The 26280-nt window shown below is 42.8% G+C and overlaps 1 protein-coding gene across 1 annotated transcript; it reads right to left on the minus strand.

The window, feature by feature from the left end:
• Positions 1-3367: 3367 nt before the first annotated feature.
• LOC117468908 (mediator of RNA polymerase II transcription subunit 13-like) lies at positions 3368-25993 on the minus strand. The gene is made up of 30 exons (XM_034113280.1): positions 25137-25993; positions 24137-24371; positions 22890-23058; positions 20417-20562; positions 20103-20300; positions 19743-19937; positions 19480-19636; positions 19284-19391; positions 18499-19203; positions 18187-18403; positions 17576-17603; positions 17342-17463; positions 17087-17177; positions 16798-16994; positions 16273-16472; positions 14763-15652; positions 14471-14638; positions 14139-14362; positions 13819-14014; positions 13355-13724; positions 9955-10171; positions 7729-7920; positions 7366-7589; positions 7111-7253; positions 6843-7001; positions 6564-6746; positions 6297-6442; positions 5574-5738; positions 4384-4484; positions 3368-4290 (listed from the first exon to the last, which is right to left on the minus strand). The coding sequence occupies exons 1-30, from the start codon at positions 25200-25202 to the stop codon at positions 4158-4160; spliced, it is 6345 nt and encodes a 2114-aa protein (XP_033969171.1). The 5' UTR covers positions 25203-25993; the 3' UTR covers positions 3368-4157.
• Between the last annotated feature and the right edge of the window lie 287 nt (positions 25994-26280).

The following is a 26280-nucleotide window of genomic DNA, read 5'->3' on the forward strand; positions in this document are numbered from 1 at the left end:
GTACTGGGCAAGAACATTTCAGATAGAGTTGGTGCAGGTATCCTTCCTGCTTATGAGGATCTCCTTCATCCTGCTGTTTGTGTCAGTGCCTGTTTAACCCCTTTAGGCCAAAGCAATCCAATAGCCTGATCCCTCCTTTCTCATAAAGACAAGATTAGCTGGAGGTTAGGCATCCTATGTTCTCTACATTTCGTCCATGTCAGCGTGCCAAAGAAATCTCTTAATCTGATAAAGGAGCCGTTTGTCAGAAGCGCAAACTGAGTGAATGAGGCCTCAGAGTACTTTCCTCAAAGCACCCTACATTATACATCAGTCAAATCTTAATACTTACATAAAATAAAGTTCCAAAATCATTTTAAAACCAATAGTTAATAGTTGTATTTTAGTCTGCTGGTTTAAACAGACAACACGTTAAAGGACTTTACTTGAGGCTTAATGATTTGATTTTACAACCTATAGAACAAATTATTTAATAGAATACAGATTGAATAGATAATTTGGGAGATAAAAGAACTATTGATTAGCCTATAGCCTATTAACTGTTGATTGAAGCACTAAACAGTTAGAAGTTCAACAGATGGATAACCTGTTAAAAAAAAGTCCCCCTTGCTTGAGAGATAATATGGAAATCATTGTTTTAACCCTTGTGTTGTGTTCGAAAGCTGTTACCGTTCATGGTGTTCAGTCCAAAACACACACAAAAAATGACTATCATCCAATATTGTTTTAACTACATCATAAAAAACGTATTATGCATTCATAACCGTACAATCCTGTTGTAATTGTATTGTATGGCCCCAAAACACATTACACCACATATTGCACACGTGCATGTGTGTTCAGGTTCAAGTGTTAGTGTACATATTCTTTGAGAAAGGTCGGGTTCCCGTGGGGGCGGGGGATGGGGGGGGGACAGAGGGATGGTGGACCAGGTGCATGTTGCGAACAATTATTGTTACAGTGGATGAAGGGGGTGGGGGAGGGGTGTCTAAAGTCAAAGATGAATCTTGATTGGGCCAAATTTGACCTTGAGTCACCCACAACAATTCTGCTGGGTCTTCCCAGACCGGGTCACGGGAGACCTCTTCTTTCTTACATTTAGAAAGAAACATAGCCTACCTTCTACACAAAAGAATACATCATTTAATAAAACAGTCATAGCTGGCATCCATCTGACTGTTTGATGATGCAAACTCAATGGCAGACTCTGTAAATGTGTTTCTTACCTGATGAGGCACAGTAAAAGACGTCCTGATGTTTGAGGGTTATAATCCAGTTACCAACATCCAGCCCCGTCAGCTTCTCTATCAACCAACAAAGTTAGAAGACATCAAACATTTGATTTCAGCTACTAACAGGACAATGAACCCTGCTTGTCGTCTCTCAGCAGACCCAGAACACTGACATCAGTTCAGGAACACCTGTTGCTGTGAGCCAGTGTCTGCTGTCTGCTGCCCTTTAGTCAATTAGTCAGTGTTACTTACCAACACTAGGAAAGACCATTAACTACCCCTAATGGCTTAAACCAATCCCATTAGCTCTCTAAACCCTTCGGATTTAGTTTAGAGGAATACAGTTTGTGACAAGAGGAGGTTTTTTTTTAAATAAGGTTAAATGATATAATAAATATATGTTTTTTTTTTATATGTAAGGTTTATTTGCAAACCTATAGAAATGTAAGGTATATTATCATTTATTTAAAAGGAATATAACTTGAATCACTCAGGAGTTCACCACAATGATAATAAATACATAATCTTAAAGGAAGGATGAATAGATGTATTGCTCACACCTACACATGTTCCTGTTCCACATGGATAACACACAGACATATGCAGATAATATTGGTAAAAATACTAACATTTGAGGGTATAGATCAAATGGTGTTGTCTTTTTTCCAGTCATTCCATTTTAATGTTTTACTACTGAAATTAGTTAAACCTATCAACTCCAAATAAGGCTTCACCGTTAGTGTTTCCTGATTGAATTCTTCGAAACAGATCATCGAATTGAATTCTTCAATGTGCTATGTATCTCAAGCTCGTCCTGAATTCTCCCCAGACAAACTGGGCTACCCTTCAATTGGATCCCATTAAGAAAAACCTAAGACGGTGATTGGATGAGGCTTTGGGATGACATGTTCTCCTTGATTAGCTAATTCCATTCTCACTAACCATCCAAATCTTGTTTAGCATGGGCAGGGTTACCTCTAATGCTATGTTGTGGAACAACCCTCACCAGGCCACGAACCATTAACCTTTATGACCCCAATACACTGGTGTGCCAAAACTATTGGACAACTTAGAGCTCAATAGTGTATTCTCATCTTGTTCACACACTGCTCTTAAAATGTTGTTCGAGCTACTTTGTTTTTCTTAAAGTTAGCAAAAGTAGACGTATCATTATTGGCTTTGCATAAATATAATGATGACTTTGTACCTTAAGCACTTCCACATAAAGTGATTTTGAAACCAAATGAAGGGTTTGCCAATATATCTATCTGAATGGTGGTGCATTAATACTATGGTCCAATGAGTTTAGCCATCTTAAAAATCAATGTATTGTGGAGGTTTCTATATTGGGTTATATAATCAAAACCAAAGTAAATCATTTCAATATAATTTAGTATAATCCACAATGTAGAATGCATTACATTTCACGTAGCTCTATACTTATATACTAAATGGTTTGGTAAACTGACATTAAAGAGTTTAAAGGTCTGTTATATTGAACTACAATAGGGGTCACTGTTTAGCAGAGGGAAAACAAGCTGTCTTCTCTCTCAGCAGCTGTGAGCAGAGGCCCTGACTGAATGTGACATTACTGTAAGCTTTAGTTTCGTTTTGACTGTAAAATCTGAAGCAAGACTAGACATGTTCAGCTTCCCTCCCCTGAAGATCATGACACTGCCCCACATATATTTGTATGTGGGTGTGTTTTTGCTTCCGTTAGCTGCAACTGAGAGGAAAAAGCCCTCAGGGTTTTTTTTTTACTAGGGAATTCCACCAGTGAATTATTGATTATATATTAGACATTTACACCAGAGGGAAATAATTGTTTGATTGTCACAATGTAACGAGGAGGTCAAATATGGATAATTTATTTAAATAAAACCATTCCACCCATTTGGATTAGGACAAGAACTCTCCTGCTTTAAGGTAAGATTTCACGACTGCCACACTCACTCTTAGGTCTGATTAATAGTCAGAGATGACTTACCGACCTCAACAGTATATCTAAGTCAAAGTGTCTTGCTTAGTTTACTAGGTAGAACTTGAGTGCATTACTATCCAACTAGAGAACTCTTTTAAAGGGTGGAGAAATGTTTATCTACCAGAATCTGACCAAAAAACAAGTAAACAAGAAGTTTAAGGTAGACGCACTTTATTCCTAAAACAGAAGCTGCACCATCAGTAGCGGCACACAATTATATGTACACATATACACACACAATTACCTAAATCTGTTATATAAAATATATAATCTGACAATGTACCTTTTAATTCCTCTTCAGAGCTCATTGAGTTACTGTGCGAGAGACTCTGGAGCCAAAGCGGACAGAGAGGTAAGTCTCATCCACTCATTGGGTGGGACACAAATGCCCAGGCCAGCTTTTACTTCATTTTTACAGCATGGCAATAAAAAGGTCTGTACCCTTTGAAAAAATAATATTCTAAAAGCAATCTACAGCAAATTCACTTGAACAGGTTTTTCCGTGTTGTAATTGAGAAAATTACACTTTTTAAACCAATTCCTTTACAGTGAGATGTACACCCCCTCTAGGATTTGTAATATATAAAAGATATTAAGCATTAAAAAATCCACATTTAAAAACTTACAATAAATAATATATGCAGGCATTTCATTAAGATAAAATTTCATAGATTGCAATCTACAGTCATAAAAAGACAATTTATTCTCGTTTATGAAACGTCCCTTGATCTTCCAAAATGCTAAAATGGATTCTTGGCATCTGATTGATTGATTGGAAACTTGTAGAGAGTCAGTCAGTGTTGTGTGAGAAACACCGGGGGAGGAGGAGGAGGAGGGATGCTTCCTCCCCACTCGCCCTGATGGAGTGTAAGGTCCATTGAGTGTCCGGGATCATTCAAAGCAGGAAATCCAATCAAATCTCAGCACTTTGATCCCGATAGAGTTCAGAGCATGTTCATGATAAAGTTGTACATCTGTGTGAGCACCACGAAGTGAACGGGCAGACAGGAGCGTCGGTCCTGGGTCGCAGGGTCGCACGTCAGCCAGGAGAGGGCGTTGTACTGCTCTAGAACAAATCTATGATGTAGGAGGCAGAAATAGCTGTGTTAGTTCATGTGTCACATTGTTCCTTTTATTTTAACATGCAGCTATTAAACTGGAGCAGCTTACCTGAGCACATCAGAGGTGTGGTTGGAGTCGAGGGGGTGGGAGTGTTTACTGTGCAGGAGCTCGTCTGATTGGACAGAAGACACGTGCAGGTGCAGAGAGGCCTGGGAAAATGAAGGATAAAGATGCAAATTACAGAGGACGCCCCCACATTAGGACGTGTACACACCGGCCGTTACATTTTTTTTTTTTATTCAATAGGAAAGAAAAAATGTCAGACTTCTGTCTTTTACTCCTGGTTAGTCTACTGAATTTTGGTATTAAAATATGAAATAAACACTTCATTACAAGATCATTCACTGTGACCCATGTTCGCCTCTTACAGCTCTTTCCACAAACAATTCCTGTAAAATAATCTGCACTGTAAGATACTGGAGGATATGAGATATGAGAAGATAGGACCATGCTCTAAACACAATGTACAGAAGAGGAACATAACGTGTAAGGTAACACAACAAGTTTGTAAGTGGACACTATGGACCCTTGTGCTAGATAAGTATAATTTTCATAAATTAAAACCTCAACTAACCAAATTAGCATTCTAAACAAATTGTCACCCACGCTGCAGGCATCAGTTCGTGTCCCTTTTCTCACAATTCTGCTACTATAGTGCCTTTTGGGAATTGGGTTTTATATTATAAATAAAGTTGTAAAGGGCACTGTGGGATGGCAGAGCGTTGGTTGTTTCTTTCAAGTTGCTTTATAAACCGTACCCACTAACTCCAGTCTGCAGCAAATCACTGCTGATTACCGCCCCCTGCTGACATAACAAAGGCATTACATAACTGGGAAGCCAGTTCTCTGTTTGGTCCTTACATTTAAATAATATTTTCCTTTACACTGATCACATGGCTTAATCCAATGGATAGATAGTTCATCATAGCAACAGAGAATTTGCTTTTCTGACAGACACTCCAGATTTAAATTATGTAATGAAGCGTTTCATAGTCCCTGGTTGGGCCAAAATACCAGCAATTATCTTGTCCCAACTTGTTAGGAGAAATATGTTTTGTTAAGGACACATTTGTCTCAAGTGAAGTGTACTCGGCACTGACATTTTATCTAACTATATGTCAAGGAATCAGTCTGTGGGTATTTGGTTAGATGCTTAACACATCTCAAGAACCATTCATCCCATATATTTCCCATTAGTTGTAGCCCTAACATTTGTCGAAAGTACAGTGTAACTGTACCTTGAGGAAGAGAGGGCACTGGTTCTGGGCTTGAGGGCAGGCAGACCAGAACCAGTCAGGCAGTGGTCCAGTTTTGGCTGTGGAGACGAAGTAGCCCAGCGCCATGGGCTGCTGCAGGATGTTCAGAGCCTCCTCATGGGACTCCATACGGTCAGCACTCTGGCCCTGCGAGGAAACATTGTTGAAATGAATTAACAGAGAAAGAGTTGATTTATACAGCACAATTGTTTCTTTCCAGCTACTGCCTCCATTTACTGTATATATTTAAATGATGTTAATGGCACCACGTATTAATGGACTAGCTAACAAATCTTGAAACGTTGTGACTCAGTGTGAGGTTAAGATATAGTGAGCTCAAGGCAGTAATAGTTTTCAGTTTTCCTTTATCTGAGGGCAGTTGCGTCATTTTTCAAACGCAAGCACACATTTGAGCGTGTCATTATCTACATGTGTGATATCCTATCTCTTTCAAGCTTCAGTCTTCATCTATTGGCAACATTTGATACATTTTTGTTTTAGTCTGCTCCACCTGAAGCTCACTGGCTGGAATAAATATGTATAAGTTGCTTCATCTCACTAGATGATCGAAGAATAAAGACAACATGACATTTTGACGTGAATTTGTAAACACAGAGTCTCGTCATCTTGCAGGTATGCAGGTAATTGTCTGTAATAGACTTTAAATGGACTTCTGTTTCATTGGATTATAAATTATTGACATACCTTTGTTCCGTCCCCCCCCTGGTGGTAGTGGGAGCCGGGGGAGTGAACAGGGGAGGTTGTGGGGGAGTTGGGCAAGATGTTGATGAGGTCTGGATCCACCATGTCGTTGTCAAACAGGTCGAAGAGGCCCATGCCGTCAGATCCATCTGTGGAGAGAGAAACATGCAGAGGGTTAGGGTTCTGTCTGTCGCATTCATGGTTCAATAACTCTTGATAATGAACAAAAAGATGATGAATTGGCACTTTTTAGTCCGATGCAGAACGTACCGGGGTTTATGGGGTTAAAGTTGATGTCGATGGGCTCTGCCGTGTTAGTGTTGACCTGCACCATGGCTGAGGTGGGGAACACCAGGATGTGTGTGCACGATGTGTCCTGAGGAGTGTTCAGCTGCGATGTCTGCATGTTGAGCGTGGTGCTGCGACCGAACACTGAACCTGTCGACACAGAATCTGCAGACACGAGACAGACAATCAGAGTTAGAGTCAGAGTGAAAAACTCCCCTCCTTTTACAAACTCTAAACCACCATGTTACTATTCCCTTTTACCTGGCATGATGACAAAGGATCCCTGGGGCTCCATTGCAACTAGACAGACGCTAAGGATGCTGGGAGTGTCAGCAGCAGAGATGCCACACAACTTGCATGTCTCCTTGAGGCGTTTACTGAGAGACTGCAAGTTCCTCCTGCTCAGCAGAATACTCCAGTCTGGATCAGGGAGGAGAGAGGAGCTCATTAGTGAGTGTTCATGTGAGTAAATAAGCTACATGTTCTGCAAACACTGCGTGTGTGTGTGTGTGTGTGTGTGTGTGTGTACCTCTCAGCTCCCCGTGGCCCATTCTACCAAGCCGTCCGATGACCACCCTCCATGGCAGCGATGTCACCTGCACCAGGCCGAGACACCACTCCCACAGTTTCTGCAAACCCACCCGCCTGACTGAGCCCTTTTTCCTGCGCGCCCTGAGAGAGACACAACACACGTTTGTTTTTAAATACAGCAATTACAGTAATTAAGACAGCAATGAACTGTGGGACAAATGCATGTTCTTTTTCTGTTTATGAGTGCACATACCTATTGGGAACATCGATGCTAATAATGCAGGTCTCCAGCAGTTCTCCGTGCTGGTCGGTGCAGGAGGCCAGCAGCCAGCGCTGGTCGTGGGAAAGGCAGTAGCCGACAAACAGGACGTTGTACTTCTGGGAAGCCTCGCCAAACGTCTCCCCGAGCTCAGTCTGCTTGTCTTTTATAGGAGCCAAAATGAAGGGCGGCGTGTACAGGCGCAGACATTCGGGCCTCTGCACAGGAGAAACACGTGTTGGTTTAAAATATTAGAAACAGAGAGACTTTAACACAAGACAGAAACGGTTCTGGCTGACTCCCTTTACCAGAAGCCACACAGGTTTCATATAAGCAGCCTATATAGGGGGCGCTTACCTCTGGATCCTTTAGTGCCATGTCGATGGCAAGGCCTGGGCCAAAGCCCGTCAGAGCCTTGAAGTTGGTAGAGTTGGGCAGAGGCCGCCGACACTGAGTGAACACAGAGAAGGCCAGCGACTTGAGGTGCTGGCTGTAGAGGTGACGCTCCCCGCTGCGCACCGGCTGCAGCAGGTACTGGCAGGGAACAATCTGACAGGGAACAAATAACAGTGACACTTTAGTCTTTCTGTAGGTAAACATCAATGGGCTCCTCCGCCTACTTTTTAAGTTTACTTTCCCCTCCCTATTTTAGGGGCCCCGATAGAAACTTTGAATATAAAAAAATAAATGTCTGTACAGCCCTATACAGCCTTTTCCACATAGAGTACAAGCGATAACAATTTGAATCATATTTCATTAATGACTTAATTATCCTTAACATAAAGAACATAACCAATAGCAGCACAGCACATGTACCACCAGATTGGGAATGTTAGAATGTGCTTACTGGCTTATCAACAATTAGTTCAAATGCAAAGGGAGTTTGCAATGAAATAGTATGCATGTGTGCATCTTTTGACAATTATGGTCAAATTAAGGAAAATATTTAAAGCTGTATTCTTTTTCTTTGACTTAATATTAAAAAAGGTGAAATACGGTGCCAAACTAAAAGTAGAAGGATATTAAAACTGCTCTTGATTACCACTGCTTTAGGCGTTGTGCACACGGGAACGTTTGCGTTTATGCACAGTATGCTTATTCAAAAAAGTCTTCCGTTCACATGCATTCGTTTCATTTAACGTGTCTGTTCAAACGAGGCCGCTGGAAACGCTGTAGTATATATGCCGGGACTGTAAGTGGCGCTGTAACTTCCGCCAAAATACACCAAAAGCCGCGAAGAAGACTCCGGAGCAGCCCCGCAGCAATGTTGCCATGGCTACCCTTCTGTTTACGCCCCGCGGTGGATTTAGCAACATGTAGTTCATGTAGTTCTCCATGTCCACTTGTTGCTGATGGTTGTGGTAGAGGAGCTGTAGATTTTGCACTAATATCTGTAGCATGGTCAGTAGCAGTAGCACTAGCAGTAGCTACTGACAGGAGGAAGTGTGTGTGGCGATTGCTGGTATTCAGCGGGATATAGTCATTTCCTCAGCATGTGGATAAATGCAACGGGGAAGTTAACTGAAAGAAACCGAATCTGTGGATATTGCATCGACCGACCAAGAAGCACGTCTCTGTGGAGAGGACGGCTCAGAAAGAGAGATATTCTCTACAAACACCGGGTGAGATCGCACCTCTGGGACACGCCGGTCCTCGTGTTTCCTTTTTTTGTGTGGATTATAAACATTTCTCTTTTTGCCGCCGACGGGCGCAGGAGCAATGAACAATAATGGCCTGGATTAGGCAGTAAAGACAAGTTTGGTGTATCGCAGAGCGGACTGTTTAATTTTGTTTGTGTTGTTTGGCTGGAAAATTGTCAATATAATGGATCAATGCATGAAATCTGACTCGGTTTATTTTGTTTAAGGAGTATATTGGGCGTTAACAATTCTGGTTTGCCTTTTATAATATTATTTCATTCAAGAACCCCTTGTGCGTTTAATTAACACAGCTATTTTTGATAGTTGATCGTTACAGATGGCTACTGGCCATGCTACAGCAGTGAGCAGGAGAGGTGAGGAGAGGTGGGGCTATCGTTATTTTTTCAGGAAATATTCGTATAGAGGTGATTACACGGACTCGGTTGACCCCCCAGAGCGTTTCGTTTGCAAATCTATCCACCTTGGGACCCGTTATCGTTTGTGGGGTCAGTTTCTATCGGCCTCGTGTAAATAATAGGGCTATACGCACGCTAAACTATGCAGATACAAGCAGTTTTGTCCTCGTGTAAACGGCGCCTTAGACTAATGCCTAACCATTAGCAAATTCACACTTCTCGTCTTTCAAAATCCCCCCTGGCAGTTTATGCAGTCTTGTGTCACTACATTGCAGGTGTGGCAGTTAGCGCCTCAATTAGTGTCTGCTAATGAGTCCCCTTCTCCTTCTCAGCTCCCTCTGTGCCTGCCCGTAACCTGCTCTGTTGTGACTAATCCGTCAAAAGAGGAGAAGATCATTTAAAACTAAGGAAGACATCCATCACAGCACATGAGCAGAGTCCTGTAACTGTGTGATCTGTACATGTCAGTCTAGTAATAATGTGATAGACTTCCCATCAGTAAAACACACTGTAATGTTGGTCTGTACCTGTACTGAGACAGCGTTTCTGATGCGAGCAGGCAGGAACTGGAGCATCTCCATGTAGCAGCGCAGCAGTCCCAGGGTGTAGGCGCTGGAGTGGACGTCTCGGTCGGCGTCTTCGTAGCTGAAGGGGTCGACGATATACACCACTATGGCAGGCGGGTAAGACACAGCGTGGGACTCTCCGTCTGTTGGCTTGCCCACTTTGTCTCTATCCATTGTGCTGTTGATAAAAAGACACAAAATCAATGACATGACATTTCATTTAGCTGGCGCTTTTATCTAAAGTGACTTACAAATAGTGCAATAAACCATAAAGATCCTACAGCAAAAAAAACATAGAAACCAGGCATGAAGAAACAACCAGGGATTCCCACACATAGACTTTACTTGGGCGGGCCGCCCAGGTATATTAACGTCCGCCAAAGTATATAGCGCGACTAGGGTTGGGAACCGAAACTCATTTCCAGACGAGAACCGATAAGAAAATGCCGGGTACCGGGTACCCATACAAAATACACAATTTTGGTTCTGCTTAACGGTTCCTAAACGTGGTAGACCCTGTATTCCACCGGGTCCGTCTGCTCCGCGGCGACCCGGTGGAATACAGGGTAAGGGCGGACTGGCCATCTGTGTGTTCTGGAGAATCACAGAACGGCCGGCTCGGAACAGCGCCCTTATTTTTTTTTAAACGGCATCATGTAAGTTGCCCTGACAGGCGACAGAGGTCCACAGTTGCCCCGCAGCAAGGCTCCCCCCGCCCTCCCATAGACAGTTCACGAGCTCAGTCACTTCATAACACCAAAGATGGATCGCAGTAAACGCTCTAAAGTGAGGCTCCACTACACTAAAAAAGAAAAAGACAAGGCACAGTGTAATGCCTGTTAATAGCTTGCCACAGGCATAGCTCAGTTCAAATAAAGCACAGCTATTGTGCAATACATTTGTATTGCATGTATATTTCTTATTTGTAAAATGTCAGTTAAAGCTTAAAAGAATAAAGATATTTTTGTTATCTAAACATTTGACCTCTTTCTTTTACAATTTTGGAATCGAAACAGGGAATCGATAAGAACCGGAATCGATAAGCAGAACCGGAATCGATCAATTTCAAACGATACCCATCCCTAAGCCGACCCATTTAGGTTTAATCTTTTTTATCCGTCCGCGAGCACGACGCCATCTGCGATCGATTAACTACCCCTCCTGTACCTGTTCGCTCTGTTATCGCGTGAAGTTATGCGCTCCGCAGTAACTCCGCTGCGAGGCTCCGGCGAACAGTTCATGAGCTTGCTCCACTAGCAGCCCCCTCCCCAGTTGATGAGCGTGCTCCACTAGCAACCCCCCCCACCCCCCGTTCTCGGCTACCACCACAAGTATATTTCAGATCTGTGGGGAACACTGACAACCCATAGGAGATATTTTCTAAAGAATAGAAAAACAACAGAAAAAAGGAGGAATAGCCATGTGTGTCGTATGATGAAATATACAACAATGTATTACCTACTTTATTAGGTACACCTGTTCAACTGCTCGTTGACACAAATATCTTATCAGCCAATCACATGCAGCAACTGAATGCATTTAGGCATGTAGACAAGGTCAAGACAACCTGATGAAGTTCAAACATCGCATCAGAGTGGGGAAGAACGGAGATATAAGTGACTTTGAACGTGGCATGGTTGCTGATGCCAGACGGGCTGGTCTGAGTATTTCAGAAACTGCTGATCTACTCGGATTTTCACACACAACCATCTCTAGGGTTTACAGAGAATGGTCAGAAAAAGGCATAATATCCAGTGAGCGGCAGTTCTCTGGGCAAAAATGCCTTGTTGATGCCAGAGGAGAATGGCCGGACTGGCTCAAGATGATAGAAAGGCAACAGTGACTCAAATAACCACTAGTTACAACCAAGGTATGCAGAAGACCTTCTCTGAACACACAACACGTGGAACCTTAAGCAGATGGGCTACAGCAGCAGAAGACCACATGTGGTGTGGGGGATATTTTCTTGGCCCCTTAGGTAGGCTGTTAAGTTTAGACAATGCTCAATTGTTACTGAGTATTGTTGCTGACCATGTCCATCCCTTTATGACCACAGTGTACCAATCTTCTGATGGCTAATTCCAGCAGGATATAACACGACATTTCACAAAGCTCAAATCATCTCCAACTGGTTTCTTCAACATGACAATGAGTTCGCTGTACTCAAATGGCCTCCAGTCACAAGATGTGCATCCTATAGAGCACCTTTGGGATGTGGTGAAATGAGAGATTTGCATCATGGATGTGCAGCCGACAAATCTGCAGCAACTGCTTGATGCCATCATATGGACAATATGGACCAAAATCTCGGAGGAATCTCTGAAGGCAAGGGGGTCCAACCCGGTACTAGCAAGGCGTACCTAATAAAGTGGCCGGTAAGTGTATTTAAATAAGCTATGATTTATGTCACATTTTCTTCCAATGGCACTTGAATACCTAGTCCATGTTGTATATTGCAGAGGATGTAGCGATCAGTACAAATGTGCTGTGTATAAAAACCACCTGATGCAGATCCCAAACATTTGAGTAGCCAATTAAATTAAACAAAAAAAATGTTTAAATTGTAAAGTAACTTTAGAAATGTATTCAACCAGAAGGTGTTAATAAAAGCAAGGCAGGTACAATAACCAAATTAAACATGGACAGAGTTTAGAATGATATATATGTGATAACAAAGTTGTTTAAAAAGCCAATTTGGTGTGCGATTTAACTATTAAAATATCAAGTGAAGCCAAGAGAACATAAAAAAATAACAAGAGTACCCAGATAAATGGAAACAACTAAGGATGAGCCAGAATTCGGCATTATAAGACATATTTTCAAAATTCTCCTTAGTTTTGATGAAGGTCATCAATTGCATCCCATGTCTGCTTACTGATTCAATGCACAGCCAGGTGCCACTGACAGCATTGTGAAATAATCTGTCTATAACATGAAATCCTGTATTTATATACATGACACTGGATGAAATGCATGCCCTCTCTCAAACTGGCACATACTAAAGTGTATACTACAATGTCTGTTACATCTTAAATGAATACAAACTGAAACGGGCCATTTCAAGAAATTATAATTATATATGCAACATTGCATCCGGGTACAACTTCCTCACAACGTAAAGCAATAAAGAATCTCACAAGAATCATCAGGTATGCAACCCAAATCACTGGCACCCCTCAGACCTTTCTAGTTATACAGTAAAACAATAAACTAAACTTCATACTTCCTTCCAGCTACTGCCACCAGGAAGCAGCTTCAGAGTAGCCAAAAATAACTTCCAAAAAACTTAAAAGCCATTGGTCACAACAAAAATGCATCTCTTTGTCTAGATGCTAAATTGGCCCTCATTGTGGTAACATACCTCTCTGGCGCCTCGACGGGCACTTGAGGCTGGTTGGCTGAGGGTCCGTTTTCTGCCAGCCCCCCCGCCCCCTGTTGGTTTGACTGCGGTCCATTCTGAGAGGAGCTGCCCTGCAGGCCTGACGTCCCAAACGGCGTGTAAGAGCTTGGCTTGGCTGAGGGCATCCCCCCGATTGTCTGTGGGCCTGAGGAGGCAGAGGGAGGGGTGCTGATGACCGGGGCAGAGCTGATGCTGGAGCTGGTAGTGTTGGTGCTCTGGGGTCCTGAGGTGGTGCTGGAAGAGCTGGGGGTCTGGGACAAGGGAGAGGCCACAACAGGGCTGCGCTGAGACAATAGGGAGCTATCCAAAGACTGCTCTGACAGGTATGGAGCTGAAAGGTAAACACAAAATGATTAGCTGTCATTTCTGCAAACCATGCTACCTTTTCAACTTTGGGATTTAAGGTGAATGAGTAAAGATGTTACCTAGATCATAACGGCACACTTGAGCAAAGAGTTTGAGCCGATTAAAGGCTTCATTGTTTCCGTCTCTGGCAGCCATCTTAAGGAACCAGTCACTAAGGGGCTGCTCCGTCATGCTCCTGCCTTCTGTGGCGCCGACCTTCAATACGCCCTCTGGGTGACTCTTACAGATGGGCCTGTGTTGCCCAAGCTGGCATGCCTGTCGACAAAAAGGGAGTGAATGAGCAAAATGTAACTGTATGAATCACTTCACAAGAACATGCAACTGTTTTTGTGGGCATGTCCGTACAAGAAGGATGAGTTTCATCCTGTCAGGTGCGTACCTCATACATAGCACTCAGATCTTTGAAGAAGGTCTTTGCGCCGCGGAGTAGAGCCTCATTCTCTGGGCAGATGACAACATATCCCACATCTCTCTGGGAACCAAAAGGATCCAGAAGAAGCTTCTCCCAGTATGGCAAGCCAAAAGGAGACAGCACCACAAAATCATACTCATAACCGACCAAAAAAGTGGGGATGGGCAGAGGCTCAGGAGACTCATCGGTACCTGTAGCAAAAAGACATCAAATGTTATTTCAACAAATACAATATTCCATATCAGATCTCTATTTTTGTTAAGAGATTAGAGTGTTTAGGTAAAAACATTTCCACATACCATATGATCCCCTCCCAGCCATCTTGTGGAACTGTTGCCAAGTGAGCGGTCCCTGAACGCCCCAGGAGCGCACACTCCTCTTCTTCTGAATGGTGTCCTGCAGCACAGGCTGCAGGGACAACAACACCCGCAGGACGTCCTGAGAGAATAGCTTGCTCATGTCTGCTGCTGCAAAAAGAACAAAGACAAAAAATGTTTTAACTTTATCATGTTTGTGGTTAGGAATAAAAAAAAAAAAACAGGCGAAAATAAGCTTGTCGTTAGAAGAAATTGACACAAAAAGAATACATACATTTGCATTTTGGCCAGTGATGAAGACAGGTGCTCTTCACTAGTGCTTCATCTACTTTTCCTCCTGACATATTGTCCATGAACTGCCTGCCGTGCTCCAGTGCCATGTAGCAGTCATTATAACAGTCTCTCTCTTCCACCCTCAGAAATGAACTGGGTGCTGAGCTCTGCTTGGTGTATTCTACGCCTGCCATGGGGGCAAAAGGGTTGGTGCACTGGTCCTGCAGCAGCAGGATTAGCTCATCCGGAGGCTTCTCTGTCAGGCTGCCAGCTTTGTGAGCCGTGGAAGCTCGCAGCTCTTCGAAACACCGCTCAGTGTCCCGACTGGCGTCCGAGCCGCGCACCACCACATCCAGCTCGTCCTCCAGAAACAGCCCGGCCGACTGGCCAAAGCGCCGATTTGTGACAGCACTGAAGCCACAAGTGCAGGGGTACTGGGCCTCGCCATTGTCCTTGAGGTACACCCCTACATCTGCTCCCCTGATGTTCATGTTGCAGACACACACGCAGCAACTGTCAAAGTTACAGTCCTTGAAGAGGTTCATGACTGACTCGGACAGAATGAGGGTGACGTAGAGACTGTGAGCCTCGGGGATGGAAGGTACAGTGGCCGGCTCAACAGAGCTGACAGGTCGACAGGTGGAGGCAGTAGAGGCGGGGGAGTAAAGGTCAGAGTTGTCGTACTTAAGGGAGCCCTGGACACTCGACGGGCCGCGGGGAGTGCGTGGAGTGCGTGGGGTGCGAGGCGTAGGCACAGAGAAGCGCGGCGTGGCTGGGGAGGGCAGGATGCCTGTGCCGCTGTTGCTCGGGGGGGCACTGCTGGACATGAAGGGGGTGTGGGTCTGGGGGGTGTAGGTCTGACTGTAGTCTGGCTCCACACTGGGGACGTTACTGGTACCGAGACAAGCAGAAAACTCAAGTTAGTTTTGTGGTTACAACATGTTTTTTGTTTATACAAAAAAAGTTTTTTCTAGATTTAATTATTATTTTTTAAAAACACATTCTAAAATCTCCATCAGTATTATGTATAATGGTCCGTAACCATAACATAACATTACATCAAATGACATCCAGACATTCTTCCAAATATTGTTTTAAATATTTTCAAAATCACAAACAAATCAACTTTGCAAAAAACAATAATATAAAAAATAATTTCATTCATAACATCTGGCTATTAAAATAGTTTTTGGATAAATTCAAGTCAAAACTACTTTTTTTTTTAAAGCTCGACAATGAACTAAAATGTTAGTTTTTTTTCAGTTTATTTATTAGACATACTTCAATTTGCATATGGCTCAAATACATTTTCCATACCATTATATGATTAAGCCACAAGTTTCAATTATTAGTGACTGTTAAAGGATATATTAATACATTCTGGTTCAAAGTATAAGTAATGAACATAAAGAAAATCTGCCATAGACTATAAAGTGGTGCCCGATACAAGTTTTGTAACGGGGCTCATCCCAAACAGCCCCCTTCCTCACTTTTTCTGAAACAGCACTGACCTGTCTTTGGTGAGGAGATTGACATTCGTCACTGGGGGTATCAATTCCATTTTGCCCATGGTCCAACTGGGCGTGTACACACAGTCTTCTGGCAGTTTGATAGGCAACAGACACTGGCTTGGTAGCATCTTCAATGGTGCGTACATGGAACAGCCGATTAACAACTGACACGTCTCTGGCTTGTATACAAAGGAGAAGTCCTGAAAGAAAAAAGGTAAAAAAGGGTGAGATGTTTTTAAAGCTCGGTTGGATGCTACTGAATCGGAAGCTGTTGGTACCTGTGCATGTGGATAGTATGTAAATTGTAATCCCTGTAATGCTACTGTATGATGTCCTTCTGTTGTTCTGTTTATGTTTTTAATGTTTCATGTGGAACCTACTTGAGCAGGTCTCCCTTGAAAAAGAGATCAATGATCTCAATGGGATACAACCTGGATAAATAAAGGTGTGAAATGAAATGAGATTCACTGATGTAGGTAGACGTTCCACTCATTTCGTACTTGGCAGGTGTGCTTTGTGTCATACCTTTATTTCCGATGGCTTTGGGCTGCAATATCCCTCCTCCACCTCCATCTTGAAGTGGTTGTTGAGCTGGCTGCCGTCCAACAGGGTGAGGCCCGCCCCTCCTTCCAGGCTGTCCTTGCCCCCGGAGTTCATGGGAGAGTAACCCTGCTGCTCCAGGGAGGGCGGGGTGGGAAACATCTGGTGCAGGTCTGCTGAGCCTGGGGAAATAATACGTTATTACTTCTTCTATACGTGTAAAAAAAAAAAAGGTTACAATGCACAATGATTAATTGAAACAAAGTCTCCTTACTTATGCAAGATAGAGGATCCAACGAGGCTCCTTTACCGTCTTTACAGCCAAACTTGTCCTCCGAACCAACTCCAGCTCTTTTGGAGCCAGGCTGTGCAGACAGGGAAAAACAAAACTCTATACTCAATACATTTCATATCAAATCTTTGAATGGGCTTAAAAGTCCCTAATAAACAAACGTTCTGAAGCAAATCAGAAAACTGAAGATTAAGAAAATCTCGTAAATTTCAACTGAAATTGTTGTGCTGCCCTTACCACTAGCTCATCTTCATCTGAATTGAAGATTTTATCCAGGTCGCTGTATGACACGGCCAAGTCGTTCTCGTGGATAAGGCTGGTGGAGGCGGTAGGTTTACTGCCCGATGCACCCTGACCATCTGCACCGCAAAACAAATTGGAAAGGAGACCTTGAATAACCAGACTCCAAACATTACATTTAATAAAATGTCAAACCTATGGGCCAAACGAACAAAGAAAGGGGATTCTCACCGTCTGCTGATCCATTGTCCTCGTCCCCCTGGATCAAAGAAATACAAAGATCAGTTTTTGTAATATTGTAGGAAGACTATTACATATTGTACAGTAGATAATCAGGGAAACCACCGCCATTGTTATTTGCATACAGGATCATTGCATAACACATAGTTCACTTACAGATATACTCTGCATCTATACAAATAAAGGAATACTGGCAGAGCTGGGATAGTTTGGAAATACTTTCAACACTGGTGAATAAATACAAATAAAACTGATGGGGCTTTTTAAACACCTTTAATAACTTCCTGTTCCAGTTACCAAAATAAGTCAAATGCTTCTAATAGGTTAAGAGCTTTCTTAGAACAAACAACTATATAATAACTGAAGATACATTTTCTGAAACTGGCACTGATTATAACAGTAATTCTGTGATAAACAACACTAAAGTCTGACAGGCATTTGATGGCAACTTTTTGTACCTGACAATTGTTGATACTCAGTGATACAAACTTAAAAACACTAACACACACAAAAAGGTACCAGGCCGTATTTTGGGGGGGTAACCGAAGCAGGATACATAGGATACAAGGCAGTCGATTCATCCAGCCTATCTGTGAACCCACCTTGTTTTTCTTGTTGCCATCCCTTTCTGAGCCAGACTTGTCCTTCTTCTCTGTAAAGCTGAACTCCTCGTCTCCCTCTACAAAGGCGTAAGGGTCTGAATCGTCACCGTGTTCTCTGTCACCTGAAGCGGAGGCATAATGGCTGTTTCTCCGCTGGGCGTAGGCCCTGACCAGCTCCTGGGACACCTTCAGGGTATGCATGGACCCCGACATCAACCTGAGAGGAAATACATTGTGCAGAGTTGCTAAGACTGATACAGGCATGTGGTTTAAATTGAACATGCAGCTGAGGCGGAGTATTTCAGCACTTACTCTGTGACGGAGATTACGTTTTCTGTTCCTCCACCTCCCCCAGAATCATCTCGTATTTTATCCACAGGTAACAGGGGCGTCAGGAAGTTTGATGCCTTCTTCCTGGGCAGGTTGAAATACTTCCAGGGGTTGTGGGTGGAGTCTTCATTGGGGTTAATGGCTGAACCCACAAAGACAGTGGGTTCCAATGTTTCATTGTAGGATTGGGGGAAAGGCATAGGCATGTTCTCCAGCCGAGGGTCCTCCTCCGAGCCCTTCTGAGGAAGCAGACAGGGCTCCACCGATGGCGGATAGAACGTTTGATGAATGGGCGTGGAAGAGTTCTTCATGCCGCCGGGAGTCATGTCACCTTCTACATGATCGCAGGGGTGTGGGCTAAGGGGAGGGGGAGGCGGGGATCCGTTGAGGTCTGCAGGGTGTGTGTGCAGCGTAGGGGCTTTGGAGGACACGGTGTCCACGTGGTGCAGACTGGGATACGAGCCGTCGTCCTGTGATCTCAAACAAAGCCTCTGGTTCTGCGGCTCCATGGTCTGCTCCTCGCTCACAGAGTTGCGGTGGTGAAAAGGCGTCTGCGGCCTCTTCTGCTGCTTATCCCCCTTTTCCAGCTTCTCGCCCAGCTTGTGCTTGAGGGCCGGCTGGGCAGGCTGGCCGGATGAAGGCGGGTGTCCTGAGGTGCTGCTGGATCGCTGTTTCTGATTCTTATGTCTGTATAAAGAGAAAGACAATGGGTATAAGACACTTTCCTTTGATTATTAAAATGTGTCACTTTTTTCAATTCAACATACCGTAAGCAATTGCAATGAGGCCTGTGAGTACACTCCACAAAATCCCAAAGACCAGTTTTGTCCGACTCCTCCTCACAGGTCCCATTGGTTAAAGTGGTAAACTTCCTCCTATTGAAAAAGGGCAGATTGATATTTATCAGTCACCATGGAGGCAATACTTTGAATAATTTTGAGGAAGAAATGGCACTGCACATACTTGTTCCCTGTACGGTTTATGTTATATTCCTGCCACACAGACTCCACCATCTGGCTGGCCAGCCTGCGAGGGATTTTACCCCCATGAAGAGTGTTGTTAGAGCTGTAGCCATCCGACGCAGAGGACAACTTCAGCCACCTCTGAGCAGGCTGGTAATCTATGAGGGAAGAAAGATGTAAAAACAATACTGTTATTATGCTGAATCTCTCAGAACAAAAAGACCAATAAAGGTGTTCTAGTCCATATTCAGCCTTAAGTCTCACCAGTCTGAGCCTCCTCTGGTGATGTTGGAGGAGTCAGAGTGACAGAGGACATGGCAGGGTCTCTGTGAGCAGCGTGGCCCTGCTGAGCACCACACAGGCTTCCTGAGGTGTTCACTGAGCCCTGCAGGACCACAGCAGGAAGGTCCGACAGGGGGAGAAGCACCAGGCAGGAAGGGTACACCATCCTAACTCCCGCTGCAACCAAAGAAACACAACCATTTACTTAAAAAAATTCTGACCGCATTCGGAAATTATTTGTTGCAACATTGCGATTGATTCCACAGCCGCTTAATTGACAAGTTTAGACAAAGTTCAGCACAACAACCACCAAGACATTTTTTTAACATTTTGGTGTCTTACCGACGAGGACCTCCACAGCCGCCAGAGAGTCATCCTCCCAGTCTGTATCCTCCATCTTATCTTCCTGGACGTCCTTGGGATTTGGGCTGATGGGATAGAACTGCCTCCACTCCTCTATGAGCTTCTGAGTGGGGTGGTCTGACATCTTGAAAGCCTGACCGGTGAGGGTCCCATTCAAGCCGTATGGGCTAAGGATGACTGCAGGGCAGAAGAGTCACAATACGTATGTAAGTTCAGTAATAAACCCTAACAAAAATGTATTAAAAAAAGTGAAAACCACTTTTTAACTCTGTGCACAGCTGGGGATTTTCTACCTTGCAAAGGGCTGTTGTTCTGCTGTGCGAGGCTGAGATGCTCCTCATTCAGCCGCTGAAGAGGCTGATGTTGAGCGATCTCCACACTCGTGCACACGTTGCTGTCGCCGTGCACGAAAAATGTGAATGCACAAGACAGGTGCTCGCTGCAGGGTGGGTCAAAGATAAAAAGGGGTTTTTGTAATTAGATATTCATCCCCAAGCATAACAACATAATTAGGTAGGAAAAATAAACACGTGACTAACGTTTCAGATTGCAGTTAGCACACAGATGCTAATATAAACCCCTGAAGGCTATTGAGGTTATCAATGTACTTTCCATCAATCATTGGGAATGAATGATGCAAGGGGGAACAATTAATTAAAATGGTTGGGATGAGGTGAAACCACGAAAACAGTCCTTGCATTATTGCCTTGACATTTCATATCATGCTTACAGGTGTCAACTGTTGCTTCTACAGATATTAGATGGGAAACATATAGGCCTGCTAATAAGATTGTGCACATAGCACACTCTGCTTTAACCCAGCTAACGTTAATTAAACCTTCTTGCAATGCACATGAAAAAATACAAGTCAAAAATAATCATGGGAGATTATTATAGTCCTGAGATGTTAAAACAATATTAACATGTATTTTCAAACTACTACTGGTGGGTCAGGCGGCTAAATGCACTAAAATAGTTGTTGACATGGTTGCTGTAAAACCACTGTGCACACTCAGCATTTTCCAAAGACTGCCCTGTTCACCAGCCAGAGGGCCGGCGACAGCGAGGCTGCCAGACTCTTCTGTTAGAGGTGCTGCGCTGCCGTCTCAACGCACACTTGTAGAAATATGTTTGTAGAAAAACAAGTTAAACAACAGTGAGCAAGAAATTGCCCCCTGTTCTATACCAACACCTCTGTTATATATTCACAAAAACTGTCATACAGTAGATACAAAGCTGCCAGAGGGAACTGAGCCAAAGAGCTGTGCATCAAACACAAGTCAGCCTGGATCAACACAGCCAAAAAGCAGAGGCTCAAATTAGCTTGTCAGGGAACTCCACTCAGGGAACCCTACTCTGAACCAGCTACTTATGTGCTGCTGCTGGTTCACCTCAGGCATGTATTTCAACAACAACACAGACATGCTTTACTGTGCAGTGGGGAAAGTGAAGGTGTGGGCATTAAAATGTAATAGAACTTAAGCTGCCAGCTGGATGACTATTACTTCGATGAAAAACTAGGTGGATGTGTCACGCTGATAATGTAATAAGAAAATAGTTATAATCCTGTCATACACAACCACATTGTTACATCTGTAGAATTATAGGAATCTAAATGTTCTGTGTATTGCAGGCAACATGTATGTACTTGCAAATGCTTCATCAACACGAGTTACAACTGACCTCAGAGTACAACAACATAGAGAAGCGAAATCAGAACAGCAGATAAGCAGTCAGTTTAGTGACGTGGATACACTACTTAAGGAAAGCCTTGTGTGTATTTGTTCAAGCTATCTTTCTTATAGTAAAATGATGTCTCATTACCTTAAAGTGCCATCTAATTATAACAACATAGTTGGAACAATACAGCTGCAAAAACCACATCAAAGCTGATTCCCAAAAGGGGATTTTGACAATTAAAGGCTGTCATAGGGCAGGAACTGTTATGCAAGACATCTCCTCCAATGGGGCTTCCCAGATTGCTTTGCAGCACACATTTGCTTAACATTCATAGGCATCCGTCTTTAGTATTTTGCATGCAGGCTTCAAACCCTTTTCCCAACAAATGTATCATGCTGCACAGTTAGTCCACCTCTTTATAAAGCACAACCCCCACATGATGCAAATCTTAAACCAGTCTCCGATACCAAAAGCTGACTAATGTTCAGTCATTCAGCACAAGCACAAATCATGCAATCCTGCTCTACTGCCACATTTATCTTCAGCGATTGTGTTGCTTGTGTGTTATAAACAAACACCTTGACATGCAAGTATGACAGTTATGATTTAGGTAAGACAAGACCATTGCCAAATGGGTAAGTGGCACCTTTTCAACTTCTGAATAGGTATTCCGACTTTTTTGACTAAAAATAATGTCAACATGTTCATATTAAAACATTCCCAGCTAATTGGGCAACACAATGCCCCTTCTTTTTAGTGGAAAATGATTTTGTGAAACATCTGTTGGTAATGTTGAGATTCATTAATAGCGGCATTTACAATGACAAAAGTCAAACCTGTCATGATTAGTAAATCAGTAGTAAATCAGTGAGTGAGGACAGTATTTCTGTTAAAACTAGAAAACCACAGCAATCGATAAGAGTCACCCTGATGTTGAACCAATACAACAGGTAGAGGTAGAGATTCAAACAAAACGCACAACAGCTATAACTTGCTACCCGACAATCGGTTAAGTGTCTGCTTTAATTAGACAATTTATGGCATGTCGTATAACTTTGTTGACTGCTACTTGGAAACAGGACATACCTTTTATTAATGGTCTTCTCCTCCTTTTGGTATGGCTTAACAAACCACTTGCCGATGCGAACAAAGCCACGGTTCATGAGACACCGCTCCAACAGGTTGTGGATGGCTTTGAAAAGAAGCGTTCTACACTCGTAGGACAGGCCACTCTCCCACTCACCATCCTCTTCACCTGAAACATTGCAGATACAAGAAATCAGTTACTTGAAAGAAAAATATATCACTTCTTCCTTATTAAAAAAAACTGTCTCATAACTGTAAACTGTGATCAAATAAATGGGTTGACCCGTATAAGGGGACTTTGTAATGTTTGTAAACAACTAATTGCATAATACCTGAAGTGACTTGTTTGAGAATATGAAAACATTTGATTTCAACATTCATCTTATTGATAATTATACAATAACATGATCCAAAATAGAATTAGTATGCCACTTAGGTGATAACATTGATGACTTATGTGAAACGAAACAATAAACATTACCAATTACACTAGAAACAGCATTATTGTGAAAAGTTCAAAAATGTATCTGCAAGTAGATATGTGTTTGAATCCTGCTGTAGTCACTTGTGCTTTATTAAAAGCCATATAACTCGAAATTAAACCTGCGGAATGACTTTGCATTTATCTAAGAGTTGTGAAAAGGTGGCTCTCTCTTGTCTCCGTGTTGTTTTCAATTAGCACTTGACCCTCCTTGAGACAGGAGACAGAGAATCTGGTCAGTGGAGCAGCCCTTAAAAAGGGAATTGTTTGAGAGATATATTATTAAAGAAAGATGCAAAGAACCCTTGGTCCAAAATCAAGACTGAGTCAGGTGACTGATGAACAAACCTTGTTTACATAATACTGTACATCCGTGGCTGAGAGTCAATGGATTCTCACAACTTATTATTATCAGACCTCAGATCTTTAAAACTGTATTTGAATTAATTGCCGCAGTTCAGAATTGTTATCATCGTCAACAAACCCTTAACATGTTTAAACATGAACAGAGCTTTTAATATGGACAAATGTTGCCTGCAGCTCTAGACTGTATCTGTTAATAATTTCAACCACTACTCTGTATTATTATTTTTTAAATAACATAATGAGGCCAATTCTAGAGCACTTAACAAACTGCTTGGATTCTATGAGAACATGCATATAACTTGGGGCAGATGTGTTGATACTGTTGCTATTTACACTGAAGAATTACATGTATTATAGTGTAACCAATTCTGATAGACATGGAGGTGTTGCATGTACTTACTTGAGAGCTCATTATGGATAAGCTCGGCAAAACTGGGGTCATCCCCCCACCAGAAAAGCCAGAGCTCCCTGCGACCCGGGGTGTGGTGCCTTCTCCACACACTCAGCACATCTGCAGACAGGCATCGGCTGAAACTACACAATATAGGGTCTTCCTCGGTCACAGGGAAAAGGATGGGCGATGAGGTGGGTCCTTGCCATACAAATCGCCGCCATTTTATTCCAGTCAAATCAGCCTAGAAAAAAAGAGAATAACATTGTCAGAATGAAGCACAACATAGCTGCACAGCAGGAGCTCAATCATCTGTTGTTGGCTTTATGACTGTAAGTGTGTATGTGTGTTTCTTCCCATAAACACACACAGTGATGTGAAGCTGAAGACTGCTGTCATTCAGAAAATCACTTTGAATGAAAAAAAAGTTGAAAACTGAGACTTTCTGACATCTTGGAAAGTTTTGCAATACTTTGTACATCTGAGACCACAATGATGCCTAAAAACATAACTGTCATGAGGTAATTTACTCAACAGTTATTAACAACAAGTGACGCACCACTGCATGTCAGTATCATATCTGATTAGTTTGTCTCATTTATTAAACAGTAACTATGTGATTTTACCTCCAATATGAATATGGTTTAATACAACATTGTCACTGTAATTAATGAAATGTAAAATGTTTTGAAATGTTATAATAATTCGCCAGTTGGCTTGACCTGTTACCATCATAACGTTAATGCTAGTTGGGTATGTCTGTAACCAATGCAGTGTAAACATGCAACTATGCCATTTTCAGGGAAAAGTCTTCAGTGTACTTGCTCTGCAGTGTGTGCTGTCTTTATTATGAAAGTTATCTAGATCATGATGTGTATTTTGCAGGCCCGATGCCTTAAAGCCAGTCTGCAACTGACATTACAAAGCTTGTTGCCTGATTAGCCAAAATGGCTTTCTGGCCTCTCAGTATCATAGCTAACGCTAGCTAGCGCATATAGCAGAGACTTACCAGGCAGAAGAGATTGGAGTGGCAGTCCTCCAAACTGGCCCCGTTTGGTACAAAGCACGAACTCATCCTTTCACTGCGTGGTTGTAACGTAAAGGTCCATTGTCTCAATCACCGTCTGGGGCAATAGCCGATGTAGGTAACTTGCTGTGGAAGCGGTGTTCCGTTGTAATTATACCGTTTAAGCGCTGACCAACTTGCTAGCTACAGCTAGCTGCCGCTAGTCAACCAGACAACTTCTAACCGGCGCTAGCCACCACTAGCCCGGTAGCTAAGCTAACGTTAGACAGGCACCCAGCGTCAACTGTAAGCTTCTAGCTATTCGGTTCATCAATCCTATTTGAAATGTATTGTCTGATCTGGTTAGCCGCAATCTTGCTACTACATTACCTTATTGAATAGTCAACGTAAACATGACCTGAACAGACAAACGATAAATCAAATACCAGAAAAGTTAGATGCGCAATAAAAAATACGAGCTCGAAAACTAAAAAACTTCACCCCAAAAGCTTAGTTCCCGGTGTGCTAATGCTAACGCTAGCTAGCTGATCTGAAACAATTTCAAAGCAAAGGAACTCTCCCCTCCCCCTGATCTCTCCTAGCCTGCTAGCACAAAAGCTAACATACCAGAGCTCCAACGCTAGCTTGCTAGCTAAATAAAACAATTAGCTACACCGCCCTCCTTTTCGCTAAAACCATCACAGGGCTCCGTCATAGTAAAACTACTCTTAAAACAAACGAAATGCTAAATTGGCGACACTACTCATCGGCTACTTTTCTCTGCCTGATCCATGGGTCCTGCAGATTTCCATTATTTCAGTTCATGGATTGAATTCTTTAATGGCGGCCAGGAGGACAACTCTGCCTCTCAACTCCTATTGGCCAATTTGTGGTAATGGGGGCGTCATCCGTCTTCAAGTAGCTCCATGACTTCACAGTTTACAAGATGAGAGCTCCAGTGCATCTGTCATACAGTCAGTGGTCACTCCTCAATGATGTCTGTTACTTAACATGTTTCACATGCAACATCTGCCGCATGTGACTGTTATAAGAAACTGAGATATTTATACAGTAAGTTATTGGGGTGTTTTTTTGCACATAATATGAAATATTATATTTTAATATTAGGGAGAAATTATAATGTCTG

The sequence above is a fragment of the Trematomus bernacchii genome, unplaced genomic scaffold, assembly GCF_902827165.1.
Source record: "Trematomus bernacchii unplaced genomic scaffold, fTreBer1.1, whole genome shotgun sequence".
Lineage (NCBI taxonomy): Eukaryota > Metazoa > Chordata > Actinopteri > Perciformes > Nototheniidae > Trematomus > Trematomus bernacchii.

What these genes read in the sequence shown, in the direction of transcription:
- LOC117468908 (XM_034113280.1), bottom strand. Translation starts at nt 25,202, where the DNA reads ATGAGTTCGTGCTTTGTACCAAACGGGGCCAGTTTGGAGGACTGCCAC. An exon ending in GGCTGTGGAGGTCCTCGTCG is followed by an intron (nt 19,938 to 20,102) that starts GTAAGACACCAA and finishes CTTTGGTTGCAG; the next exon opens with CGGGAGTTAGGATGGTGTAC. An exon ending in ACCAGAGGAGGCTCAGACTG is followed by an intron (nt 19,637 to 19,742) that starts GTGAGACTTAAG and finishes CTTCCCTCATAG; the next exon opens with ATTACCAGCCTGCTCAGAGG.